This window comes from Helicoverpa zea, chromosome 16 (genome assembly GCF_022581195.2).
Source record: "Helicoverpa zea isolate HzStark_Cry1AcR chromosome 16, ilHelZeax1.1, whole genome shotgun sequence".
Taxonomy (NCBI): domain Eukaryota; kingdom Metazoa; phylum Arthropoda; class Insecta; order Lepidoptera; family Noctuidae; genus Helicoverpa; species Helicoverpa zea.
This window is the reverse complement of record NC_061467.1, coordinates 3,222,169-3,249,971: the sequence shown is the minus strand read 5'-3', so window position 1 is coordinate 3,249,971 and position 27,803 is coordinate 3,222,169. Positions and strand designations below refer to the sequence as shown.

Genomic DNA, 27,803 nt, shown 5'->3' with positions numbered 1-27,803 from the left:
TGAAAATGTTGCCAGTTTTCAATTTAGGACTAAAGGTTTGATTTCACTGTGGAGTCAAGCTCTCTCTCAAACATAAAAATCAACAGCTATATAATAGAATATCAGCTCTTTTTGTTTCTTTCCGGTTATAGTTCGTTCTCACTCACTCTTTCATTCGTGTCATATTTTCAAGCGAAAATTATAGTTTTAATTTATTGTAGAAATTACAATTAAAGTAGCATTTAATAAGTTAATCAATTATTTAAGTATAAGGTGTAACTGTTGCTGGTTAATCCTAAGTTACAATGGCTGATTTTCTGGAGTCAGAAGCGGAGGAAAGCGAGGTTAGTGAAAAGTTCATCAAGCTTGTGTTGAATGCGAAGTAAGATTACGATTGCGTAGTTTCTGACGATGGTTGCTGGTAATTTGTAGGTTGATTCTGAAGATGAACAGCCAGCGGAGCGCAAGAAGCCAAAGCGCAAGGCTGCCGTGCAAAGTGACGATGAGGACGAAGACGAAGAAGGTATTGTTGACATCGTGCACTTTCTCCTGCATTACAAAGTCATTATTATCATTTAGTAAACATAATTGCATGTCTACACACAATGATGATAATGAATGCGCTTATGACGCTTAATTCATGCTGTCTGTACTATTTAATTGTTACTGTAAAATGTCCTGAGTTTGTAGACAACAATTGGAAGATGCTGACACACTTTTCACAATGTGAATAGAAAATATTTTATAACAGTTATTTGAATGTTCTAGAACAACATTTTAAGGTATTTAATGTTCAGCTATAGCTTTAACTGAACATATCATTTAAACTACATACTTATTGTACACATTAACCTATTTGGTTATGCCAGGATCTATATTGTCTATAGCACCAAAGGATACAAAAATAATGCTTTATTTCTACATTTGTTTGGTTTTTAGACCCCTCAATCTCTACTACACTTTCATAGAAAAAGACCAGTTTAGTGCAGCTTTGAGTTAATATCACTTATTTATGTTTTTTTTTCAATTTTGTCATCTACGAGGCCTATACTGTACTTTCAGATGATGAAGAGCGCCTCAGGGAGGAATTAAAAGATTTGATAGACGACGCACCTATAGAGGAATCTGGCAGTGACGGGGAGGACTCAGACGCTAGCGCAGGACCAAAGAAAAGAAAGAAAAGTGATGATGAACTAGATGATAGATTGGAAGATGAGGATTATGACCTCATTGAGGAGAATCTTGGTGTTAAAGTTGCCAGAGTAAGTACACTTTTTACTAGAATTGATAGAAAAGGACTGATGTAAAAAAACTGAAGATAATTTATATATTATAGTACTTAGACTATCCTGACAGTCTGACCTTCAATGTAAAATGTTCATTATTTCGGTTTGTAAGTAATCCTTATGGACACTGCAATTTATTTATAATTATAATATCCTTAATTAATTTTGATTCCTTCCTGATGGTAATGAAATGCTATGATCTGTTTCCCACAGAACAAATTCAAGCGTCTGCGTAGACTGGAGGATGATGATAGTGACAATGAAGGGAATGATGACCCTGAGCTTGAGAGAGAGGTCATCGCTGAGAAGCTGTTTGTGGGAGGATCTGATGATGTAAGTATTCATGTTAGCATTAATACTTTTTGTTTTTTCTCTTGTTTATACTAATATGGTTAGAAAACTCTCAAAAAAGACTACTTTATTTTCAGATAATCAAATGTTGTTATTAATAGAAAGCCTGTTACAATTACCGTTTTAATTTAATCACTATAAATCACTTATCAATTTATATATTTTTTTTAATTTATATCAAAACTGTTCCGAATGTTTTTTTTCTCAATATTCATTTTAAGGATAGCTATTTTATGTTGTATTGTATGTTTTCTCGTATAGGAAGATGAAAACCGTTCAGAATCGGCGGCGCCGCGTGGTGAGGCTGAATATGATGATGAGAATGAGGACTTGGAGTCAGACGCTGATGATTTCATTGTAGATGATGATGGTAGACCCATTGCTGAGCGCAAGAAGAAACGGAAGCCTATATTTACTGATGCGTAAGTCTTATTAATATAGAGTAAAATATATTTTTTGAAGAAGAAGATCATCCACTATGTCATTGTATGAATAACTATCTCTATATTATTTTTTCAATCAGTTTTTTTCTTTTTAATATAATTTAAGTATGTATACTGAATTTCACTATCAATGCTGATGGACAGATTGTTTTGCCAGCCGCTACGCTTTTACTGCCTTTCGTCACGACATGTGACACTGTGGGCACGCGAAATACGAAAGCAGAAAACTGACAAGTTATTATATACTTGATTTCGCCATTTTATATTTATAGTAGATTCCACGCGCCGCCTCACCCATGAATCGAGGGAACTACTTCCCTTACCCGATTGCCGATAACTATCTACTTACATTGACCATAACTATTACTTCTTTTTATAAAAAAAAAAGGAACTTTTTCAGGAATTTTTCGGTCAGTCGTCCAGTCGTGGTCCAGAAGTCCAGAAACAATATTATAATAGAGAATTCTCTTTTCAGTTCCCTCCAAGAAGGTCAGGATATATTCGGCGTAGACTTCGATTACGATGAGTTTGAGAAGTACGGTGAGGAGGATTACGAAGACGAAGAGGAAGAGGACCTGGATGAATACCTGGAGGATGAGGAGGAAGAGGGTATGTGACCTACGTAAATAACTGAGTTATAATGAGTTTCGACCCTATTTCAACATGTGTAGCATTGATATTTGCAAATAAAAAAAAGACAACTTAGCGCTCTATCTTTTAAGAATATCTTGAATTCAATCAAAGTTTTTAGTCAATCTTATACCTGCCAAATACGTTGTCATTTGCGCACTTTCTGTCACACTATCGGCCGACTAAAAGTTTGCAGTTTGCATGCTCTTAAAGTAAACAAAAATTGTTTCCTCTGTAGATGTTTTTTTGTACACGAAAAATACATAATTCGTATGTGAACTCCCCAGCAAACAAACATACATACTTTTTTACTTCATGCAATAGTATGTAATTAATTTCATAATACAGGTGAAAAACGCAGAACAAAGAAGGGCAAAGCCAAACGGCCGAGCAAGAAGTCTATCTTCGAGATATACGAGCCTAGTGAGCTCAAGAGAAGCCACTTCACTGATCTCGATAATGAGGTTTGTAACATTTATACCTTTTTTAAACAATGTTTAGAGTTTAATGTAAAAAAAATATTCAACCTTTTACACAACTTTAAGTAATATAACCAAAGATTTTCTTAAAAAGAAGTATTTCTTATAGCAATCAAATTACAAATTAAACAACATTATCAATTGTTGGTAAGATACCTAATTTCAAATTCAATGAGGATTATTTTGTTTGGCAAAGCCTTATCAAAAAATTATAACAGTAAAATCAACACAAAGTTACAGAGCATTTACCCACTTTAGTCTGTACTCCTTTAACTAACTCTAAAACTACCACAAAACAGATTCGCAAAACCGACGTTCCGGAGCGCATGCAAACGCGCGAGGTACCGATCACGCCGGTAGAAGAGGGCAGCACGGAGCTAGAGGATGAGGCCGAGTGGATATACAAGCAGGCCTTCTTGAAGCCGCCCGTGTCTAAACCCGATGCGCAAGAGGCTAGGGAGAGGACGCGCAGGTTTGTAAAATTTATTATAAACATGATGTTATGTGAAAACCAAAATTTTTGCTGCTGCATGCCTTATTGACTTTGTTGTTCATTATGGGTAGATTTTCAGTACACTTTTAAGCTTAACTTGACGCTTAGGCACTGTGACGCACACAAATGTTCCTTCGCGAACAAATGTGCGAAAACAATTTGGTGGAATCTCGCTATAGGCATCAAGTGGCATATCCTGGCTTGTCGTGCCACGAACCATATTCTTATGTGTTGATAGGAGTAGAGTAGGTACATCCTCGATAGCAGAGAAGTATTCATTATGGTTTTATCTAAAAAAATCGTCTCACAAACATTATATCAACAGGGGCAGCAGCACAATAACGAAGATCCGTCAAGCACTAGACTTCATGCGGAACCAAACGCTGGAAGTGCCCTTCATAGCGTTCTACCGCAAGGAGTACGTGCAGCCCGAGCTCAGTATCAACGACCTCTGGAAGGTCTACAAGTATGATGCTAAGGTGAGTCGCGACGCTTGTATACTCAGGACACGCGCTATCTTGTAGGTCAAGTAAAGTATGGTGGGGCGTGATCAAAACGATTAGTTAGTACTGACAAAGCGATAGAGTAAAATGATTTTTTTAAATAAATATATCAGAATAAAGTTTCTCGAAAAGAATTCAAAAAAGTGAAAGTGATGTTTCAAAGAAGGAAGTACATAACGGAATATATAAGGGAGTATGTAAAGTAGTACATAAGGGAGTACGTAAGGAAGTATATAACGTTGTACATAAGGGAGTAAGGTAGTATATAATGGAGTACATAACATTGTAAATAAGGAAGTACATAACGTTGTACATAAGGAAGTACATAACGTTGTACATAAGGGAGTACATAACGTTGTACATAAGGCAGTACATAACGTTGTACATAAGGCAGTACATAACGTTGTACATAAGGCAGTACATAACGTTGTACATAAGGCAGTACATAACGTTGTACATAACGTTGTACATAAGGGAGTACATAACGTTGTACATAAGGGAGTACATAACGTTGTACATAAGGCAGTATATAACGTTGTACATAAGGGAGTACATAACGTTGTACATAAGGGAGTACGTAACGTTGTACATAAGGGAGTACATAACGTTGTACATAAGGCAGTACATAACGTTGTACATAAGACAGTACATAACGTTGTACATAAGGAAGTACATAACGTTGTACATAAGGGAGTACATAACGTTGTACATAAGGCAGTACATAACGTTGTACATAAGGCAGTACATAACGTTGTACATAAGGCAGTACATAACGTTGTACATAAGGCAGTACATAACGTTGTACATAACGTTGTACATAAGGGAGTACATAAGGGAGTACATAACGTTGTACATAAGGCAGTACATAACGTTGTACATAAGGCAGTACATAACGTTGTATATAAGGGAGTACATAACGTTGTACATAAGGCAGTACATAACGTTGTACATAAGGGAGTACATAACGTTGTACATAAGGCAGTACATAACTTTGTCCATAAGGGAGTACATAAGGGAGTACATAACGTTGTACATAAGGCAGTACATAAGGGAGTATATAACGTTGTACATAAGGGAGTACATAACGTTGTACATAAGGCAGTACATAACGTTGTACATAAGGGAGTACATAACGTTGTACATAAGGCAGTACATAACGTTGTACATAAGGGAGTACATAACGTTGTACATAAGGGAGTACATAACGTTGTACATAAGGCAGTACATAAGGGAGTACATAACGTTGTACATAAGGCAGTACATAACGTTGTACATAAGGCAGTACATAACGTTGTACATAAGGCAGTACATAACGTTGTACATAAGGGAGTACATAACGTTGTACATAAGGGAGTACATAACGTTGTACATAAGGGAGTACATAACGTTGTACATAAGGCAGTACATAACGTTGTACATAAGGCAGTACATAACGTTGTACATAAGGGAGTACATAACGTTGTACATAAGGGAGTACATAACGTTGTACATAAGGCAGTACATAAGGGAGTACATAACGTTGTACATAAGGCAGTACATAACGTTGTACATAAGGCAGTACATAACGTTGTACATAAGGCAGTACATAACGTTGTACATAAGGGAGTACATAACGTTGTACATAAGGGAGTACATAACGTTGTACATAAGGGAGTACATAACGTTGTACATAAGGCAGTACATAACGTTGTACATAAGGCAGTACATAACGTTGTACATAAGGCAGTACATAACGTTGTACATAAGGCAGTACATAACGTTGTACATAAGGGAGTACATAACGTTGTACATAAGGGAGTACATACCGTTGTACATAAGGGAGTACATAACGTTGTACATAAGGGAGTACATAACGTTGTACATAAGGGAGTACATACCGTTGTACATAAGGGAGTACATAATGTTGTACATAAGGGAGTACATAACGTTGTACATAAGGCAGTACATAACGTTGTACATAAGGGAGTACATAACGTTGAACATAAGGGAGTACATAACGTTGTACATAAGGCAGTACATAACGTTGTACATAAGGCAGTACATAACGTTGTTCATAAGGCAGTACATAACGTCGTACATAAGGGAGTACATAAGGCAGTACATAACGTTGTACATAAGGGAGTACATAACGTTGTACATAAGGCAGTACATAACGTTGTACATAAGGCAGTACATAACGTTGTATATAAGGGAGTACATAACGTTGTACATAAGGCAGTACATAACGTTGTACATAAGGGAGTACATAACGTTGTACATAAGGGAGTACATAACGTTGTACATAAGGGAGTACATAACGTTGTACATAAGGGAGTACATAACGTTGTACATAAGGCAGTACATAAGGGAGTATATAACGTTGTACATAAGGGAGTACATAACGTTGTACATAAGGCAGTACATAACGTTGTACATAAGGGAGTACATAACGTTGTACATAAGGCAGTACATAACGTTGTACATAAGGGAGTACATAACGTTGTACATAAGGGAGTACATAACGTTGTACATAAGGCAGTACATAAGGGAGTACATAACGTTGTACATAAGGCAGTACATAACGTTGTACATAAGGCAGTACATAACGTTGTACATAAGGCAGTACATAACGTTGTACATAAGGGAGTACATAACGTTGTACATAAGGGAGTACATAACGTTGTACATAAGGGAGTACATAACGTTGTACATAAGGCAGTACATAACGTTGTACATAAGGCAGTACATAACGTTGTACATAAGGGAGTACATAACGTTGTACATAAGGGAGTACATAACGTTGTACATAAGGCAGTACATAAGGGAGTACATAACGTTGTACATAAGGCAGTACATAACGTTGTACATAAGGCAGTACATAACGTTGTACATAAGGCAGTACATAACGTTGTACATAAGGGAGTACATAACGTTGTACATAAGGGAGTACATAACGTTGTACATAAGGGAGTACATAACGTTGTACATAAGGCAGTACATAACGTTGTACATAAGGCAGTACATAACGTTGTACATAAGGCAGTACATAACGTTGTACATAAGGCAGTACATAACGTTGTACATAAGGGAGTACATAACGTTGTACATAAGGGAGTACATACCGTTGTACATAAGGGAGTACATAACGTTGTACATAAGGGAGTACATAACGTTGTACATAAGGGAGTACATACCGTTGTACATAAGGGAGTACATAATGTTGTACATAAGGGAGTACATAACGTTGTACATAAGGCAGTACATAACGTTGTACATAAGGGAGTACATAACGTTGAACATAAGGGAGTACATAACGTTGTACATAAGGCAGTACATAACGTTGTACATAAGGCAGTACATAACGTTGTTCATAAGGCAGTACATAACGTCGTACATAAGGGAGTACATAAGGCAGTACATAACGTTGTACATAAGGGAGTACATAACGTTGTACATAAGGCAGTACATAACGTTGTACATAAGGCAGTACATAACGTTGTATATAAGGGAGTACATAACGTTGTACATAAGGCAGTACATAACGTTGTACATAAGGGAGTACATAACGTTGTACATAAGGCAGTACATAACGTTGTACATAAGGCAGTACATAACGTACATAAGGCAGTACATAACGTTGTACATAAGGGAGTACATAACGTTGTACATAAGGCAGTACATAACGTTGTACATAAGGCAGTACATAACGTACATAAGGCAGTACATAACGTTGTACATAAGGCAGTACATTGTACGGATGGCCTATTTGTGTAAGGTTCGAGAGTAAATGACACGACAATTGATGAGTAAATACTGACTTTTATTAGATGATTACATGGTTTTATATATTCTCCCTCACAACATAACGTTGTACATAAGGGAGTACATAACGTTGTAAATAAGGAAGTAACGTTGTACATAAGGGAGTACATACCGTTGTACATAAGGGAGTACATAACGTTGTACATAAGGGAGTACATACCGTTGTACATAAGGGAGTACATAATGTTGTACATAAGGGAGTACATAACGTTGTACATAACGTTGTACATAAGGCAGTACATAACGTTGTACATAAGGGAGTACATAACGTTGTACATAAGGGAGTACATAACGTTGTACATAAGGCAGTACATAAGGGAGTACATAACGTTGTACATAAGGCAGTACATAACGTTGTACATAAGGCAGTACATAACGTTGTACATAAGGCAGTACATAACGTTGTACATAAGGGAGTACATAACGTTGTACATAAGGGAGTACATAACGTTGTACATAAGGGAGTACATAACGTTGTACATAAGGCAGTACATAACGTTGTACATAAGGCAGTACATAACGTTGTACATAAGGCAGTACATAACGTTGTACATAAGGCAGTACATAACGTTGTACATAAGGGAGTACATAACGTTGTACATAAGGGAGTACATACCGTTGTACATAAGGGAGTACATAACGTTGTACATAAGGGAGTACATAACGTTGTACATAAGGGAGTACATACCGTTGTACATAAGGGAGTACATAATGTTGTACATAAGGGAGTACATAACGTTGTACATAAGGCAGTACATAACGTTGTACATAAGGGAGTACATAACGTTGAACATAAGGGAGTACATAACGTTGTACATAAGGCAGTACATAACGTTGTACATAAGGCAGTACATAACGTTGTTCATAAGGCAGTACATAACGTCGTACATAAGGGAGTACATAAGGCAGTACATAACGTTGTACATAAGGGAGTACATAACGTTGTACATAAGGCAGTACATAACGTTGTACATAAGGCAGTACATAACGTTGTATATAAGGGAGTACATAACGTTGTACATAAGGCAGTACATAACGTTGTACATAAGGGAGTACATAACGTTGTACATAAGGCAGTACATAACGTTGTACATAAGGCAGTACATAACGTACATAAGGCAGTACATAACGTTGTACATAAGGGAGTACATAACGTTGTACATAAGGCAGTACATAACGTTGTACATAAGGCAGTACATAACGTACATAAGGCAGTACATAACGTTGTACATAAGGCAGTACATTGTACGGATGGCCTATTTGTGTAAGGTTCGAGAGTAAATGACACGACAATTGATGAGTAAATACTGACTTTTATTAGATGATTACATGGTTTTATATATTCTCCCTCACATCTCCCCCATATTATAAAAATAAAATAAAAAATACATTTTATTTTATTACTAAAATACACAATATTATGACCTTAATTTATTGAGTACAATTTATATAAGTATTAAACGATGTGTACTCCTCTCGTACATAACATTAGAATATAAACACAAGTTAATATATAAGTAATTAGACATACGATTAACACATACATTGCAGTACATTTCAAGCTCGAACCTACAATCTCGCGACTGCGATCCGTCTCCGCTTACCACTGAGTCTACGGATTAACCTAAGCAATTTGATACTGTATGCGTCACAACACATTTATCAATACAGTCTAAAAATAGATATTAAACATTAAGTAGTTCTAAACATAAAACAATTTGGTTCTGTTTTTGTGTACGATGTCTGTTTTACCTTTTATTTCCACTTCTACATTGGGTGACAAATCTCTAATTACAGTATATGGTCCAGAGTACAGTTGTTTAAGTTTATTGCCAGTTTCGTTTTTAATTAAGATTTTGTCATTAGGCTTATAGCGTACAGGGTTAACATACCTGTCATATCTACTTTTTCGGTCTACTTTACTAGTAACTAAATTTTTTCGCGCTTCGGTTTGAGAAACCTGAAGCCGGTATTTTAGTTCCAGTGGGTAGCTATCGTAATTGTAAAGAGGTTCTACACGTTTTAACAAATTATTTGGCAAATTACACCTTTTACCATAAACAAGTTCGAAGGGTGTGAATTTTGTTGAAGTGTGAACTGTCGTATTATAAGCAAAGCACCAGAACGGTAACCAAGTACTCCACAACTCAGGTTTTTCTTCGGTTCGGATTCGCAAATAGGCGCCGAGGCTTTTGTGGGTATTTTCTAGCGCTCCGATGCTTTGGTGATGATACGCAGTTGAATTTAATTTTTTAATATTAAGTAATTTGCAAACCTGTACAATGGTTTCAGACATAAATTCTGCACCTCTGTCGGTAGCTATTTCCCGTGGTACGCCATGCTGTAATATAAAATTATTCACAAAGGTACGAGCTACTTCAGCCGATGTTTTAGTGATTAGGGGATAGGCACATACATACTTTGATAGCTCACACTGTAATGTAAGGATGTAAGTATAATCATAACTGTCTTTATCTAGTGGTCCTACTATATCTAAAAAGATTTTGTCAAAGGCCGAATGAGCTGTTGACGTAATTGTCATAGGCTCTTTCACCTGAAACGTATACTTATGCTTTTGACATTGGGGGCATTTTTTAACAAAATTTTGAACGTCAGTTTCTAAGCCAGGCCAAAAATAATATTTTTTAATGTTAGTTAACATTCTTCTCATGCCCGCGTGGCCACTCGTGGGCAAAAGATGAAAGTCATTTAGTATCACTTTCCTATCATCCTTGCTTTCTATTCTTTCGACGTCTTGTAAGATACATAATCTAGGCCCTTTCCAGTTATTACACTTTTTTATTTCACTTGTTAGTTTTTCTACAAATACGTAGTTATTTTGATTTTTAATAAAATATACTTCAACAATATTAACTTTTTCACAAAAATCGCTCAGGTCTCCCGCAAATTCGGCTCGCGTAATTTGTGATTGAGACGCTGGATTTATAAATATTGTCTTCTGTTGCGCAACATAGAATAATAAATTACTTTCAAATGTTATTAAATGATCACTTCGAAGTTTATTTAAATTACTAATGTCAGTAAATCGTAGCTCTACTGCGTCTTTCGGCCTGATATGGGTTTCCACAACTCTTGGTTGATCAGGCCAATCGTTGGTGGGTACCATATCATCCGAAGGAGCAGCGCCTAGCTGTCTCTTTTGAGCGCGCGTCATGACCATGGCATGCAAGCATTCATTCATTTCTTTCAGTTCCTTTGAAGTCACTTTTATTCTGGACAATGCATCTGCAGCTGCATTCTCCTTTCCTTTCACATATTCGATTACGTAATCATATTCTTCTAAAATAAGTCTAAATTTGAACAGTCTGCTAGAGGGATCTTTTAAATTAAATAAGTACACTAGGGGTTTATGATCAGTACGAATTATAAATGTCCGACCGTATAGGTAGGGTCTGAAGTATTTTACGGCCCAAACCACAGCTAGGAGCTCTTTTTCTATTGTGGGATAGTTCATTTCCGCTTTATTGAGACTTCTACTAGCATATGCTACAGGCCGGCCATCTGAATTACATAAAACAGCACCAATTGCATACCCAGAAGCGTCAGTTTGCACAATGAATTTATTCTGTTCCGAAAAATCTGGGTACTGTAGAATTGGTGGTGACATAATACTTTGTTTAATACTTTCAAATGATTTTTGGCAATTTTCGTCCCAAACAAATTTTGAATTTTTCCTACATAAACAATTTAAATAGTATGTTTTGTTTGCAAAATCTGCTATGAACTTTCTGTAATAGTTCGCGAAGGCGACAAAACGCTTAACGTCATCCGTACTTTTGGGAACTGGGTAATTTTCTATAACCTTAATTTTGTCTGGGTCGGGCAATATACCATTGCCTGACACCACATGGCCCAAATATAGAATTTCCTTCTTAAGGAAATCGCATTTTGAAGGATTTAACTTTAGATTTGCGCTGCGTAATTTTTCAAATATTTGTATTAAATTTTTATTGTGATCTGAAAGGCTGCGCCCCATACATATTAAATCGTCAAGGTACACTAGGCACTTGTCATATGATAACCCGGCCATTGCTATCGTCATCATACGCGAAAATGAACTCGGGCTGGTCTTGAGCCCCATAGGCATCCTAGTCATCTGGTATTGACCGTCCGCACAAAATGATGTATATTTTCTACAGCTTTTCTCAAGTCCTACATTAAAAAAACCTTGGTTCAAATCTAAATGCGTGTAGTAAATGCATCCGGACAGGGAATCTAATATGTCAGAAATGTTGGGCAGAGGGAATTTATCGTCCGATATGCAGTTATTAAGTTTACGGTAGTCTATGACTAACCGCCATTTCTTTTCTCCGCTAGAGTCAGATTTTTTCGGTACTAAAACAACTGGGCTAGACCATTCACTAGAACAAGGTTCAATAATTCCTTGCTCCAGTAAATTATCCACCTGTTTCTTTAATTCAGCTTTCTGAGCATGCGGCAATCTGTAGGGCTTGACATATACGGGGGCTACATTCGGTTTCAAAGTTATTGTGTGTTCATATAAACTCGTAGTACCTAACTTATCACCCGGAAGAAAAAATATGTCCGAATATTTCGCGCAAATGGATTCGATTGACAATTGTTCTTCCTTATTTAGATGTTTAAGCGATAATAAAGAAAATACTTTCTTAACACGATCAGCGTTATTAGTGGTTTCATGAAACGAACATATATCATATTCACTCGCTTTATAAAGAGTGGGTTGTATAGAATTTAAAACTATGTCAGACTCGGACGTATTTAAAACGCGAATGGGTATTAATCCATTTGTGGGCTTAACTAGACTGCTGGCAATAAAGACCCCTTCTTGCAGTTCTGTTGCATTGACTAAACATTCATCAGTCTCAGATACCGGAATAAAGTGAATCGACTCTGATCTCGCCGGTATAGTTATATTATTATTCGTCATCACCAAAGGTAAAGATATCTTTAAATTGTTATTCCATAGTAACAAAGTCCGGTTGCCAAAATTTAACACCGATTTATACTTACTTAAAAAGTCCTGCCCTAAAATACCACTGCCCTTATATGGCAATGATTTAAAAACAAAGAATTTATGGTTGAGAGTATGATTTCCAATAACAAAGTTCAGATAAACGTATCCTATAGCCTGGACTTTGCCTCCAATTCCATTTACAAAACTTTTCTCGATATGGATCGGAATGTTTTGCTCGTGCACATGTTTATATTTAATGGCCGAAATGGATGCACCGGTGTCAACTAACAAGTTATAAGAGTAATTATCACGAGATTTAATATTCACGTAGCCTACACTATTACATGATAAAATAATGTTATCAGTCCCGAAAAAACTGGTTTTCTTCTTGTTCATTCTCCGTGGTATTCGAACTTTGCTGCGAGTCTGAGTTACTCAAAGTATGTATTTGCGAATAATGCGAACGCTGGTACCTTGGTGAATAAAAATTGGACCTACCTCTGTTTCCGTGGAATGTCCCAGTAGCCCTGCGCCCGTTCGCCTGTGGTCCTCTCCGTACCTGAGTCTGATCACCGTACCGAGTAGTCGGTTGATAGCTAACTCGCCCGCGTCCTCTCCCCGCAAACGAGGGGCGGCCACCACGATGTGGCCTATTGTGTAATGATCTGCCTCTGTAATTTAGGGTTAAAATTTCATTGGAAGTCGATGGAGTTGTGACGTCTTCGTCTACAGCTGATTGTATGGCGTCTTTTAGTGACGTAAATTTTTGGGCAGAAATTATCGTGCTTAGCCGGCGATTTCTTAACCCGTCTGCAAAATACTTAATGGCCTGCTTTTCATTTAGGGGTTTTAGGACTTTAAAACTTGCATCGTTGCCATCCGATTGCGAAATTGTTAATTCGACAAACATTTCCGTTATCTGTTTACCGAACTCGTCGATGGATAAATTATTTTGTTTAAAATTTTGAAGCCTACGTTGAATTGCAGTAGCACATTTTTTGGGCAATAATTGTGTTTTCATGTCTGCTATAAACTTATCAATATTAGGGTAGGATGAAGATAACTTCAGTTTCGCGGCTGGGGAAAGTCTACTTTTTAACACAAAATTTAACAACTTTGCCTGCGAGCTTACGTCTAATTCGGATTTATAGTATTCTACGCTTTCAATAAACTGTCGTACACTAGCCTCATCATCTTTACAAACTGGCAATAAATTTAACGCAACTTTAAGATCAAACTTAGAAGTCTCTGCCATTTTTACTGATACACAGGGTCTCTCTGAGCATAAATCGAAAACTTGTTTATATAATTTATCAAAACTAGCACATATATCATGAATGACTGAACATTCAGTTGTGCTTAAAGATTTTTTGGCTGAAGCATAATACTCTAAAAATAGATTATATTCACTTACTATTTTTTCCGCTTCCTTCAATTTAACTACAACAATATTACCCTTTCGTCTCTCTGGACCAATCTTAATTAAGTATTTTCTTATTTCAAACAGACTATCATATAAGCCCCTTAAGTTTTCTTCCATTAAGATATATTATTTATAGCATGGTTATAAAATTATGTACTATCATATGCATACATTTTAGTGATCCTTACATCTATGATTATATACTTTACCCTTAACTATGTCCTTTAAAATAACGTAGGATGCATATTTACGGTGCACTACACAATACACGACATTTCCGCGCACTACAAAACAACACGAAATTATCACGCACTGGTATTTTCACTGTACTGATTTTTCTCCGCCTCGTAACTCAAATAACGTCCTCAGTCCCTTTCCTGTAACGTCTCGCCTCCGGCTGGTCTCTCGGATCCCTTTCTCTATCTTCTCTTCTTCTCCATAGCGAGAATCGTAATCTGTCTCGCCTTATCTCATCAGCCATCCATCGCCGATGACATCTTCTATATAGGGTGAAGACACCATACAAAAACGCCAATGATATTATTAGCAATAACACCAACAAGATGATGTTGGTCGAACTGGCGTGCACAGCCAGCTGACGGATGTCCGCGCTGTTATTACCTCCTGCTGCGTTCTGGGGTACTATTACTTCTTCCTTGGTGTTAGTGGAGCCCATTTTTCAGATTATTCAAAGATTTTTCAAGATAAAGTAAGAACGTAGTGATAATTGCAAGTCCCGAACAAAGATTGCATTTGATGCACTGCATTGTGAAGCTAAGTGTCCCGATTTGGTCAAAGATATGTAAACATCGCGTATCGCACTTACTGCGCTGGCAGGGTCGCCATGTACGGATGGCCTATTTGTGTAAGGTTCGAGAGTAAATGACACGACAATTGATGAGTAAATACTGACTTTTATTAGATGATTACATGGTTTTATATATTCTCCCTCACAACATAACGTTGTACATAAGGGAGTACATAACGTTGTAAATAAGGAAGTAACGTTGTACATAAGGGAGTACATACCGTTGTACATAAGGGAGTACATAACGTTGTACATAAGGGAGTACATACCGTTGTACATAAGGGAGTACATAATGTTGTACATAAGGGAGTACATAACGTTGTACATAACGTTGTACATAAGGCAGTACATAACGTTGTACATAAGGGAGTACATAACGTTGTACATAAGGGAGTACATAACGTTGTACATAAGGCAGTACATAACGTTGTACATAAGGCAGTACATAACGTTGTACATAAGGCAGTACATAACGTTGTACATAAGGGAGTACATAAGGCAGTACATAACGTTGTACATAAGGGAGTACATAACGTTGTACATAAGGCAGTACATAACGTTGTACATAAGGCAGTACATAACGTTGTATATAAGGGAGTACATAACGTTGTACATAAGGCAGTACATAACGTTGTACATAAGGGAGTACATAACGTTGTACATAAGGCAGTACATAACGTTGTACATAAGGGAGTACATAACGTTGTACATAAGGCAGTACATAACGTTGTATATAAGGGAGTACATAACGTTGTACATAAGGCAGTACATAACGTTGTACATAAGGCAGTACATAACGTTGTACATAAGGCAGTACATAACGTTGTACATAAGGGAGTACATAACGTTGTACATAAGGGAGTACATAACGTTGTACATAAGGGAGTACATAACGTTGTAAATAAGGAAGTAACGTTGTACATAAGGGAGTACATACCGTTGTACATAAGGGAGTACATAACGTTGTACATAAGGGAGTACATACCGTTGTACATAAGGGAGTACATAATGTTGTACATAAGGCAGTACATAAGGGAGTACATAACGTTGTACATAAGGCAGTACATAACGTTGTACATAAGGGAGTACATAACGTTGTACATAAGGCAGTACATAACGTTGTACATAAGGCAGTACATAACGTTGTACATAAGGCAGTACATAACGTTGTACATAAGGGAGTACATAACGTTGTACATAAGGGAGTACATAACGTTGTACATAAGGGAGTACATAACGTTGTACATAAGGCAGTACATAACGTTGTACATAAGGCAGTACATAACGTTGTACATAAGGCAGTACATAACGTTGTACATAAGGCAGTACATAACGTTGTACATAAGGCAGTACATAACGTTGTACATAACGTTGTACATAAGGGAGTACATAACGTTGTACATAAGGGAGTACATAACGTTGTACATAAGGCAGTATATAACGTTGTACATAAGGGAGTACATAACGTTGTACATAAGGGAGTACGTAACGTTGTACATAAGGCAGTACATAACGTTGTACATAACGTTGTACATAAGGGAGTACATAACGTTGTACATAAGGGAGTACATAACGTTGTACATAAGGGAGTACATACCGTTGTACATAAGGGAGTACATAATGTTGTACATAAGGCAGTACATAACGTTGTACATAAGGCAGTACATAACGTTGTACATAAGGGAGTACATAACGTTGTACATAAGGCAGTACATAACGTTGTACATAAGGCAGTACATAACGTTGTACATAAGGCAGTACATAACGTTGTACATAAGGGAGTACATAACGTTGTACATAAGGGAGTACATAACGTTGTACATAAGGCAGTACATAACGTTGTACATAAGGCAGTACATAACGTTGTACATAAGGCAGTACATAACGTTGTACATAAGGCAGTACATAACGTTGTACATAAGGCAGTACATAACGTTGTACATAACGTTGTACATAAGGGAGTACATAACGTTGTACATAAGGGAGTACATAACGTTGTACATAAGGGAGTACATAATGTTGTACATAAGGGAGTACATAACGTTGTACATAAGGGAGTACATAACGTTGTACATAAGGGAGTACATAATGTTGTACATAAGGGAGTACATAACGTTGTACATAAGGCAGTACATAACGTTGTACATAAGGGAGTACATAACGTTGTACATAAGGCAGTACATAACGTTGTACATAAGGCAGTACATAACGTTGTACATAAGGCAGTACATAACGTTGTACATAAGGGAGTACATAACGTTGTACATAAGGCAGTACATAACGTTGTACATAAGGCAGTACATAACGTTGTATATAAGGGAGTACATAACGTTGTACATAAGGCAGTACATAACGTTGTACATAAGGGAGTACATAACGTTGTACATAAGGCAGTACATAACGTTGTACATAAGGGAGTACATAACGTTGTACATAAGGGAGTACATAACGTTGTACATAAGGGAGTACATAACGTTGTAAATAAGGAAGTAACGTTGTACATAAGGGAGTACATACCGTTATACATAAGGGAGTACATAACGTTGTACATAAGGGAGTACATACCGTTGTACATAAGGGAGTACATAATGTTGTACATAAGGGAGTACATACCGTTGTACATAAGGGAGTACATAATGTTGTACATAAGGCAGTACATAACGTTGTACATAAGGCAGTACATAACGTTGTACATAAGGGAGTAAATAACGTTGTACATAAGGGAGTACATAACGTTGTACATAAGGGAGTACATAACGTTGTACATAAGGCAGTACATAACGTTGTACATAAGGCAGTACATAACGTTGTACATAAGGCAGTACATAACGTTGTACACAAACATCCAAAGTTAGTTACCAACATTATTATATGTCACGCAGTGGTGCCAACTGAAGCAGCGCAAGGAGAATTTGCTCAAGTTGTTCGAGAACATGCGCGATTTCCAACTGGACAAGGTGATGGAGAACCGAGACGCGCCCATCCCTGAGAACATGAGGCTTATCAAGGATGAGGATATTGAAAGGTGAGTGTTTAATAAGTGACAAAAGACGTTAATAGGCTCTTGATTATCACTTTAGATGATGCTCAGATAATGTAACCTAGGCAAATTAGAATGGGCAATTTTGCCTACTTATGTAACACGAAGTTCAAAGCGATTCTTCACTTTTTTAATCGTGGTGTTTGGTTAAGGATGGGGACCTTTGCCCAGCAGTGGGACATTATAAGCTAGAAATAAATAAATAAAATGGTTAAACCAGACTTTATTGACCAAAATTTTTTTCACACAAGAATTTGAGACCTCTGGTCATAACAATTTTCAATGGCATTCATGTCTGTTGATCGTTACTAAGTAAACAATTGTGCTTGGTCTAGATTGAAGAATGTGCAGACTCCAGAAGAGCTTCGTGATGTCCACACACACTTCCTGCTGTACTACTCCACGGATCTGCCCGAGATGCAGAAGTTGCAGCGCACCAAGGAGAAGAAGAAGAATTTAGAGGAGAAAAAGTGAGTTTCTTGTAAATTATGTTTTAAGGTGTTTGCAGAAGAGAGAGTTCATGGCAACTTTGCTCGTAAAATCTTTAAAAATCTGCGCTGGAGCCATATTTCATATAGGTTCGCAGTATTGATAGTCGTAACCCGCGGTTCCACCTGGAGTTCCAAAAGAAAAACTCGTAGTTCCCGTAGCTGGATAAAAAAACTGCCCATGTCTTTTCTTTGGCTCTAGGTAGACTATGTATGTAAGACAGTTTCTTTTGCATTTATACCAAAGTTACGCAACCAGTCATCTTCAATACATATTCTTCATAACCCAATCAATATTCTTCACACCCCACCTTCTCCAGACGTCTAGCTCGTGAAGAAGCGGACAGGAACGGCGAGGACCCCGACGAGGCGGCCGCCGCGGTGGAGGCAGCCGAGCCTGAGGACGAAGAGGTCACGGAGGTCAAGTACGCAGTCAGGTCCGGACCTTACGAGCTCTGCAGGAAGGCTGGCATTGGTGAGAATTACTTTTGGGTCTTTATAATGTTTGTGAAATTAGTAAAATTAAGAATTAGCGTGAAATTTTTATTTGATGATGATTTATTTCTAGAAATTATCACACCCAAAGCATTCTGGATTATTTCGACGAAAAGTTAGAGAGAGTGAGATTATTTTTACGTACTAGCTTCTACCCGCGGTTTTACCCGTGTATCGAAAGACTACTTCTCGCACTCTGATATGTTATTCTGATGTGTAAATTAAAAAGCACTGAGTAGTACGTTTGCGCGTGAAGAAGTAACAAACATGATACAATCGCTCGCTTTTGTAATATTAGTGTGATTCAACAAGTTTCTCCCTGCAGAGCCCCTGGTGAAGAAGTTCGGTCTGACTCCGGAGCAATTTGCTGAGAACGTGCGCGACAACTACCAGCGACATGAAGTGGAACAGCAGCCCGTGCCCCCGCTCGAAGCCGCTGCCGAATATGTAAGTTACTTCTCACTTTATTTCTATTCATTTTAATAATGTGTTAAGTTGATGTATATTTTGAAATACTATTGTTAGTCGTCCACCAACAAGGTGGACAGACGACCTTATAAAGGTCGCCGGAAGACGCTGGATGCAGGTCGCCTCCAACAGGTATTTGTGGAGATCTAAGGGGGAGGCCTATGTTCAGCAGTGGACATCCTATGGCTGAGATGATGATGATGATTGTTTATCCGCGTTCTGTAAAAACTATTTTGTGCACCCAGACAAAAAGTACCCTTTTGCCTTCTTCGATAAATACTGAAAACATTTTTTTTTTTAGATTTATAATATTAGTGTAGATTTGAGTTTGATATTACTTCTTCATTACTGTCGATTCATTTTTTGGAATGATTTATAAAAGCGGTTGTCTCAAAATTACGACAGCTGCAGCCGGGTATTTTAATATCTTTTTTTTTAAATAATAATAATTAATACTACCATGGACAATTCTTGAAAGAAACCACATGCGTTACCTTTGTATTTATGTATTATTTGTTATGTGATTGCTAAAGAACTGCTTCTAATTCAACATTCCTCCACAGACCGGCTCAATCGGTTCAGCAGCAGAAGTAGTGCGTCGTGCAGTATACATGTGCGGCGTACAACTAGCTCGCGAACCGCTGTTACGCGCCACGTTGCGGGACGCGTTACGTGACCGTGCTACACTTACTGTTAAACCTACGCCCAGAGGACTGAAAGAAATTGACGAGAATCACGCGTGTTATGGGTAAGTTTATATAAAATTTTCTCTAGAAGAATTCAGTCGGTTCACCAATGTGCAAATCGCTTGCGAGCCGCCACTGCGATCTTCGTTGCTATATAGACGCGTTGCGCGTGTACATATGTAGGTATTTACTCTTTCAGCAGTTTCACCCGTTCTGGCCCGTAATCGGACAAAATTGACTTTGTCACTCGTGGATGTTAAGCTTCTCGACAGTGAAAGACTTACGAATCGGTACAGTAGTTTCGTAACAGCAAAATGTTTCCTCTATATCATATTAGTATGTTGTACTGTTATGTCATCTATTATTACATTAAGAGAGCAGGTTTCCAAGGCAAGATAATATTTCATTAATCTTGCAACTTGAGCAATTCAAATAGGGGACAATCCTGTAACTGTCTTCCATTGACCGCAAACAGTAAATAAAATACAAACATTTGAAATGAAAACCTCCTGGTTTTTGGGAAGTCGGTTAAAAAACGAATAACATTGCTTTATTTCTGTAAACAGTTTGAAATACATGAAGAAGAAGCCGGTACGTGATCTCACAGGCGACCAGTTCTTGAAACTAACGATGGCCGCGGAAGACAAACTGTTGGAACTTAGCATCAGTGAACAGATTGAAGGAAACACCACTATCAGCTATTTGGAGGAACTCAAACAACTTTATCAGAAGGTCAGTTCATTATATAGAATTATCGAAATTATTTATTTTAAAGAAAAACTTACAAATATGCGAATTAAGAAACTCGTCTTTTTTGGAAGTTGGTAAAAAAATCCTTTTTAAATTCTTTCTTTTTTAGTCTCTGTGTTCTCTGAGCGTACCTCTGGTTTGGATAGTATTTATACATAAACAATGATTGAATTAAATCATTAGGATCAATAGAAAAATAACCGCCTGGTCACCCCAACACGACAAGATTATGAAAATAACTTCATGAGCAGTGTAGTAAAACAAAGTAATTGCATGCATGTTATCCATTCCCTCTCCCCGATCCGCTGATACTTAAAAACCCGTTATTGCGCTGTGACTCGCGTAAATTTACGTGACGAAACTACTACTACTACTTCCGCTACTTCGTTATATTAAAATGATGTATTTATTATATAGGACGAGTTCGCGGCCACGGTGGAAGCGTGGAACGAGCTGCGAGCCGAGGCCGTCACCATCGCGCTCACCAAGATCGTGATGCCCGAGCTGCGCCGGGAACTGCATGCCGTGCTGCTGCAGGAGTCCAAGGAGTATATACTCAAGTGAGTTAATATGCTGATATACAAGTATCAAGATTGTTTAGTTGTTTATCTTTAGAAAAATGCCAACTCAAATGTTACCTATAGATAATGTTCCAATTACACGAGTGGGGTTCCATGTATATGTATAAATAATAAATAATAATAAGCTTCTGCCAGCGGTTTCATTGCCATTGCTTACGTGGGGACGACTTTGCGCACTAGGTTAAAATATACCCTGTACTGTAGTACCTGGGGATAGTTAAGGTGTCCAAGAGTGAACGTTTCGGAACTTCTAGAGTACAAAAGAAACGAAATAATCTCTATCTTGTGTCCTGTAATTTAGTGATTAAATGATCTATTATGTTTAAGGATTTTTATGATTTTTACGAACAAAAAAATCGTATAGTGTTATTGGTTAAATGATTTGTTGAATGTTGTTTAGATGTTGTCGCCGCCGACTTTACGATTGGCTGAAGGTGGCGCCGTATGAGTCCAGGGTATCAGATGACGATGACGAAGAGTGGTCTGATTCTAATGGTGAGTTTACAAATCAAGTACCTCATTATAAAACGGGGTCTTAAAAGTACAGACTTCACTTCAAACCATCATCTTGATCAACATTAGTGCTTAAAAATTATCACTAAAGTTATATAATAAGATGGTTTTCTGAAGATTCACCAGCTCTGGGCTGCTTTATAAACTATCTTTAGGTCTCAAAAGTGGAAATTTGCAGAAAAATGTGCATGTTTTGTTTGACAAGTTGCTTTAACAATCTTCTGTATGTCAGGTCTCCGCGTACTATCCCTCGCCTACGTCCCGGACCGGCAGCACAGCGCGTTCGCGTGCGTGGTGGGCGCGGGCGGCGAGCTGGCCGACCATCTGCGGCTGCCGCATCTGCTGTGCCGACGCAACGCGTGGGACGCCAGGGAGAGGCAGAATAAGGAGGCTGATATGACGGCGCTGCGAAGGTAATATACGACAACAGTAATTGTACTGTCTCCTGAGATACAGGCTAACCACCTAGGTCAGGGCCCAGGGGACAGAGCTTCTGTGTATCGTGTAATATTGTGGTTTCAATAAAGAGTTTTTATAGTAATTAACAGCTTACAATGACACTCAACAACTCACAAGAGCAGCACTAAACAACGACACTCAACACCTCCCACCAACAATTCTCAACAAAAGTCTGCAAAAACTCTAAATAAGGACATTCAAAAACAGCTCTAACAACAACACCCAACATCAAAACTTAACAACTCCCAACGACAACTAATAACGCCCGACAACGACGACAATGACAGCTGCAAAATAAAAATAAATTGAACTACAAATACAACTATCCAACACCACAGTATTTCATTAAAGTTGTTTTTATGACGTCATAATTGCAGCAGAACATAGCAATACATCCACAATAACATGCCACATTCTCAACAGATTCATAATGCGCAAGAAGCCACACGTGATAGTGATCGGCGGCGAGTCCCGGGAGGCTATCAACGTGAAAGCCGACGTGTCTGACTGCGTGCAGCAGCTGGTGGAAGACGAGCAGTTCCCCAGGATACCCATAGAGATCGCTGACAACCATATCAGCAAGATTTATAGTAATAGTATTAGAGGACGGGTAAGATTTCTCTCTTAATTAATTCTTTAACGTCTAAGTTATTCAACCTATTGATTTACTTGCCGAAGATAGGAATGTGACATAACTTGTATGATGCTAATGTAAAAATATACAGAACACTAGGTAGATAGGCCCACAGTATATCTACATAACACACAGTATATTACAAAAATATCCTGGACTGTGCCTGTATTTGGCTGTGCCAAGTTTCGTATAATGCGATTCAGCTATTTGAAAGCGTAACAAATCAACTCTCATTCGTTTTTATAATATTAATTTCACCTTAGTTTTATATCTGTATGGAAAGTAATATAATCTGTTTTTCCCATAGCACGACTTCAGAGAATACCCCGACATACTCCGGCAAGCGATCTGCCAAGCGCGCTTACTGCAAGATCCTCTCATGGAAATATCACAACTGTGCGGTCCCGACGAAGAAATACTCTGTCTCAGATACCACTCCCTGCAAGACCAAATACCTAAAGAAGATTTACTCGAAGGCATAGAACTTGAATTCGTCAATAGAGTTAACGAAGTCGGTGTAGATGTCAACGAAGCAGTCTTAACTGGCCGAGGAACGGAATTACTTCAATTTGTCTGTGGTCTCGGCCCAAGAAAAGCACAAGCACTAATAAAACTTTTCAAACAAACTAACCAAAAACTCGAAAATAGAACGCAACTCGTCACAGTATGCCACATGGGTCCAAAAGTCTTCATCAACTGCTCAGGTTTCATTAAAATAGACACGAGCAGTCTCGGTGATAGTACAGAAGCTTACATAGAAGTTCTGGACGGTTCCCGAGTGCATCCGGAAACGTACGAATGGGCCCGAAAGATGGCCGTCGATGCCTTAGAGTACGAAGATGAGGATGCCAATCCTGCCGGAGCGTTAGAAGAAATTCTAGAAGCCCCTGAAAGACTGAAAGACTTAGATTTGGACGCTTTTGCCGAAGAATTGGAGCGACAAGGCTTCGGTAACAAGAGCATAACTTTGTATGATATCCGAGAGGAATTAAACTCTAGGTATAAGGACCTTAGGGTTGCATATCGCTCGCCGACCGCTGAGGAATTATTCGATATTTTGACTAAAGAGACTCCAGAGACTTTCTATGTAGGAAAGATGGTGTTGGCTTCAGTGGTTGGTATCACACATAGGAAGCCTCAGAGAGAAATGCTGGACCAGGCCAATCCTGTGAGGAATGATGAGACTGGATTGTGGGAGTGCCCGTTCTGCCACAAAAATGACTTCCCTGAGCTATCTGAGGTAAGTCTATGTAATTCGGTTTTGATTGTATGCATTTCATAAACTACGTAAATATCTTGTCTTAAACTTTTGCTGATAATGTTCTCTCTCTTGCTCTCTGTCTCTATCACCATTATTATTGCAAAAAAAAAACTTTTTCCGATCTCATCGATCGTTTGAAGTAGCCTTTTTACAAACTTCATCATTCACTCCATTTTTTTCATCAGGTATGGAATCACTTCGACGCCGGCGCATGTCCGGGCCAGGCCACGGGTGTCCGGATTAGACTCGACAACGGTTTATCCGGGTACATTCACATAAAGAACCTTTCGGACAGACATGTGGCCGACCCCACGGAACGCGTCCGGATCGGACAGACGGTACATTGTAGGATATTGAAGATAGATGTCGAAAGGTTCTCAGTGGATTGCTCTTCGAAATCGTCAGACTTGTTGGATAAGAATAATGAGTGGAGGTGAGTGTCTAAAATGTCATTTTTTTGAGAATGTGAGCAATTTTGTAATTTCATCTGATAGCAGTTAAGTCGTTAACTACAGAATTAAAATAACCGGTAGACAATGTGTGCTGGAGGTACATATCTTACTGACAGGCCCTTATAAAGCGCAATTTTGTTTTTTTTTTTTATGTGTATGTGTTGCAGCCACATTCCTTTCCTCAGTCCTGAGTAGCTTTAGTACCTAAAAAGAACTACTAAATAAATACATAATAAAATCCTTTTAACTTCTCAGACCACCGAAAGACCCCTACTACGACCAAGAGGCCGAAGACAAAGATTTACGCAAAGAGAAAGAGGCGAAACAGACTAAAGAGCGCATGCAGTACGTGAAGCGAGTGATAGTGCACCCGGCTTTCCATAATATATCCTTTGCTGAAGCCGAGAAACTTATGGATAAGATGGCGCAGGGAGAGGTTATTGTTAGGCCGAGTAGTAAGGTAAGGAACAATAAGGTTTTAATATGATATATTTCTTCTTTAAATACTCGGCAAACATACACATAGTTACAAGATATTGGAACATCAACACTCTAAGCAAAAGCTGTGTTTAGTGGCTTCTCTGATGTCTAGATTGCTTTATTTTGTTCCTGTGACAATTGCTTAGGGTGATTTCAGTGTAATGTTTGGTATATTGCAATTTTGATTGTGATTTTTTTTTGCTGACTTTTGTGATTTATTGAGCGTTGGTTGAGATTGGTTGTTGTTGTTCCAGGGTTCGGATCACCTGACGGTAACGTGGAAGGTAGCAGACGGTATTTATCAACACATTGATGTCAGGGAAGAAGGGAAAGAAAATGCTTTTTCATTAGGTTTGTATTTTGTGCAAGTATTGTGTATATTTATAAAATTGTATGCTCCAATGTAAATTACTTATTTATTTTACTTGATTTAGGTCGAAGTTTATGGATTCAGGGTTCCGAATTCGAAGATCTCGATGAAATCATAGCGCGACACGTGACCCCCATGGCGGGGCTCGCTCGTGACCTCATCGCTTACAAATACTACAAGCCTTTAGGCGGCATGCGTGACAAAGCTGAAGAGATCCTCAAAGAAGAAAAGGCGCGCAACCCGAACAAGATTCACTACGTCATCTCCGCTGCGAAGAACTACCCTGGCCGTTTCCTTCTGTCATATTTACCTCGAGCTCGCGTTACACATGAGTATGTATCCGTTACGCCTGACGGGTATAAATACAGGCAGCGTACATTCGACTCGTTAGCAGGTCTACTCCGCTGGTTTAAAGAACATTTCCGCGAGCCGCCTCCTGCTGGTACCCCCGCCGCTCGCACCCCCGCAGGCCGCACCCCGCATATGTCTGCGTATCACACGCCGGCCGGCCACACCCCCGCCTTCCACACGCCTGCACACACCCCCGGCCCCGCCTACGTCAACACGCCCTACACGCCGTCCGCTCAGACGCCATACATGACGCCGTTCGCTGCTACACCGCGACAGCCAGACTTCATGCCGCCGCCTGCAAGAGTCCGACAGCCTGCGCCTTACACTGAGCCTGCTGATTGGCAGAAGGCTGCCGAAGACTGGATGCGGCGGAATAACCGCGAGCCGTCGAGTACACCTCGAGCTTCGGGCACTCCCCGCGCGTCCCGCACGCCGCGTGACGGACGTGACGCGCGAGATATGCGTGAGCCTCGCGAAGTGCGCACGCCGCATGCTCACAGCTCGGGCCGCTCGTCCCGCGCTCACTCGCTGCGCTCAACACCTCACACTAATACTTCGCCTCGCTCCATGTCTCTGGGTGACGCCACGCCGCTCTATGACGAGAATTAAAGCCTGTCGTATTCTAAACTGCGCAATTTTTTTTCGATCCGACAATTTTGGTCTATAAAATGACGCGTGTGTTTATATCAAAACTGATTCTAAGAAGCCAAAATCGTCAGGTATCCACAATTTGCGTAGCGTTGATTACGAAGCGCCTGCCGCTCGCTCGGCGACGTAGCGGCCTCGGCGAGAGGATGTATACAGTATTTGCTAACGTTATTCCCCTGTTACGTTTCCACACCTGTATAAACTCCCTCGTATGTTTTGTTCCGAACTAGGCCTCATCACTAGGTAGGTGGTAGTTAATTGGTCGGTCCGCGCGGAAGTCCCGTGCCTCCGCGCGGCCGAGCCCGTAGATAGCTAGAATCCGTTTACGATGTATATTGAGAGTTTTGACTGTGTACTCCTGTTATCGTGCCGACCTTCATAGCATCGAGCTCTATGGCGTCTTGATAAACATTGTAAATCTAATGATATTTTATTACCTAAGCGTATTGTGACCGCGGTTATGAAATTATGTCGAACTATTATTTACATACTTGTATAAATAATACAGGAATACGTAACCAGTTGGTAACTGTATAATAAACGATACCAATGTATTGGTAGTGTCATGACAATGGTGAATGTTTACTGCTAAGACTGCTTTCATATAATCGTCGAAATGCATATCTGTAACTGCACGATGAATTCATTAGTTTGTTACGCTGTACATTAACAACGATATGTAACGTCGTTGTCGCGATCGATTTTTAATAACTGATTTTTATTTGACGCTTGTTTGAAAGCATTTATAATAACGAACTTAATTTCTATTGTGACTAAATTACTCAGATAGCAATAATATGATTTGTGAATGCTAAAATGTGACAAAAGCGCAAAATCCGCAGGAAATGCCTTAGCGATGGTTAGTGAGCAATGGGATCCTTGATAATTTATTCACGACAGTACTCTTGGAAAATAATAAAAATTATGACAATTTACATGCAGACGTTTTATTCAAACCTCTAACATATTATTAA

At 38.8% G+C, this 27,803-nt stretch overlaps 1 protein-coding gene across 1 annotated transcript; it reads left to right on the top strand.

Moving 5' to 3' along the window:
* Positions 1 to 128: 128 nt before the first annotated feature.
* Positions 129 to 27,764, top strand: LOC124637816 (transcription elongation factor SPT6). The gene is made up of 24 exons (XM_047174497.1): positions 129 to 323; positions 412 to 502; positions 1,042 to 1,241; positions 1,479 to 1,598; positions 1,878 to 2,038; positions 2,535 to 2,668; positions 3,038 to 3,153; positions 3,468 to 3,640; positions 3,987 to 4,140; positions 18,036 to 18,178; positions 18,529 to 18,663; positions 19,002 to 19,156; positions 19,502 to 19,623; positions 20,208 to 20,392; positions 20,897 to 21,062; positions 21,498 to 21,640; positions 22,062 to 22,156; positions 22,407 to 22,587; positions 23,057 to 23,243; positions 23,575 to 24,507; positions 24,714 to 24,961; positions 25,236 to 25,440; positions 25,715 to 25,811; positions 25,895 to 27,764. Exons 1-24 carry the CDS (start codon positions 285 to 287, stop codon positions 26,788 to 26,790), a joined length of 5,079 nt encoding a protein of 1,692 aa, XP_047030453.1. The 5' UTR covers positions 129 to 284; the 3' UTR covers positions 26,791 to 27,764.
* Positions 27,765 to 27,803: the final 39 nt, after the last annotated feature.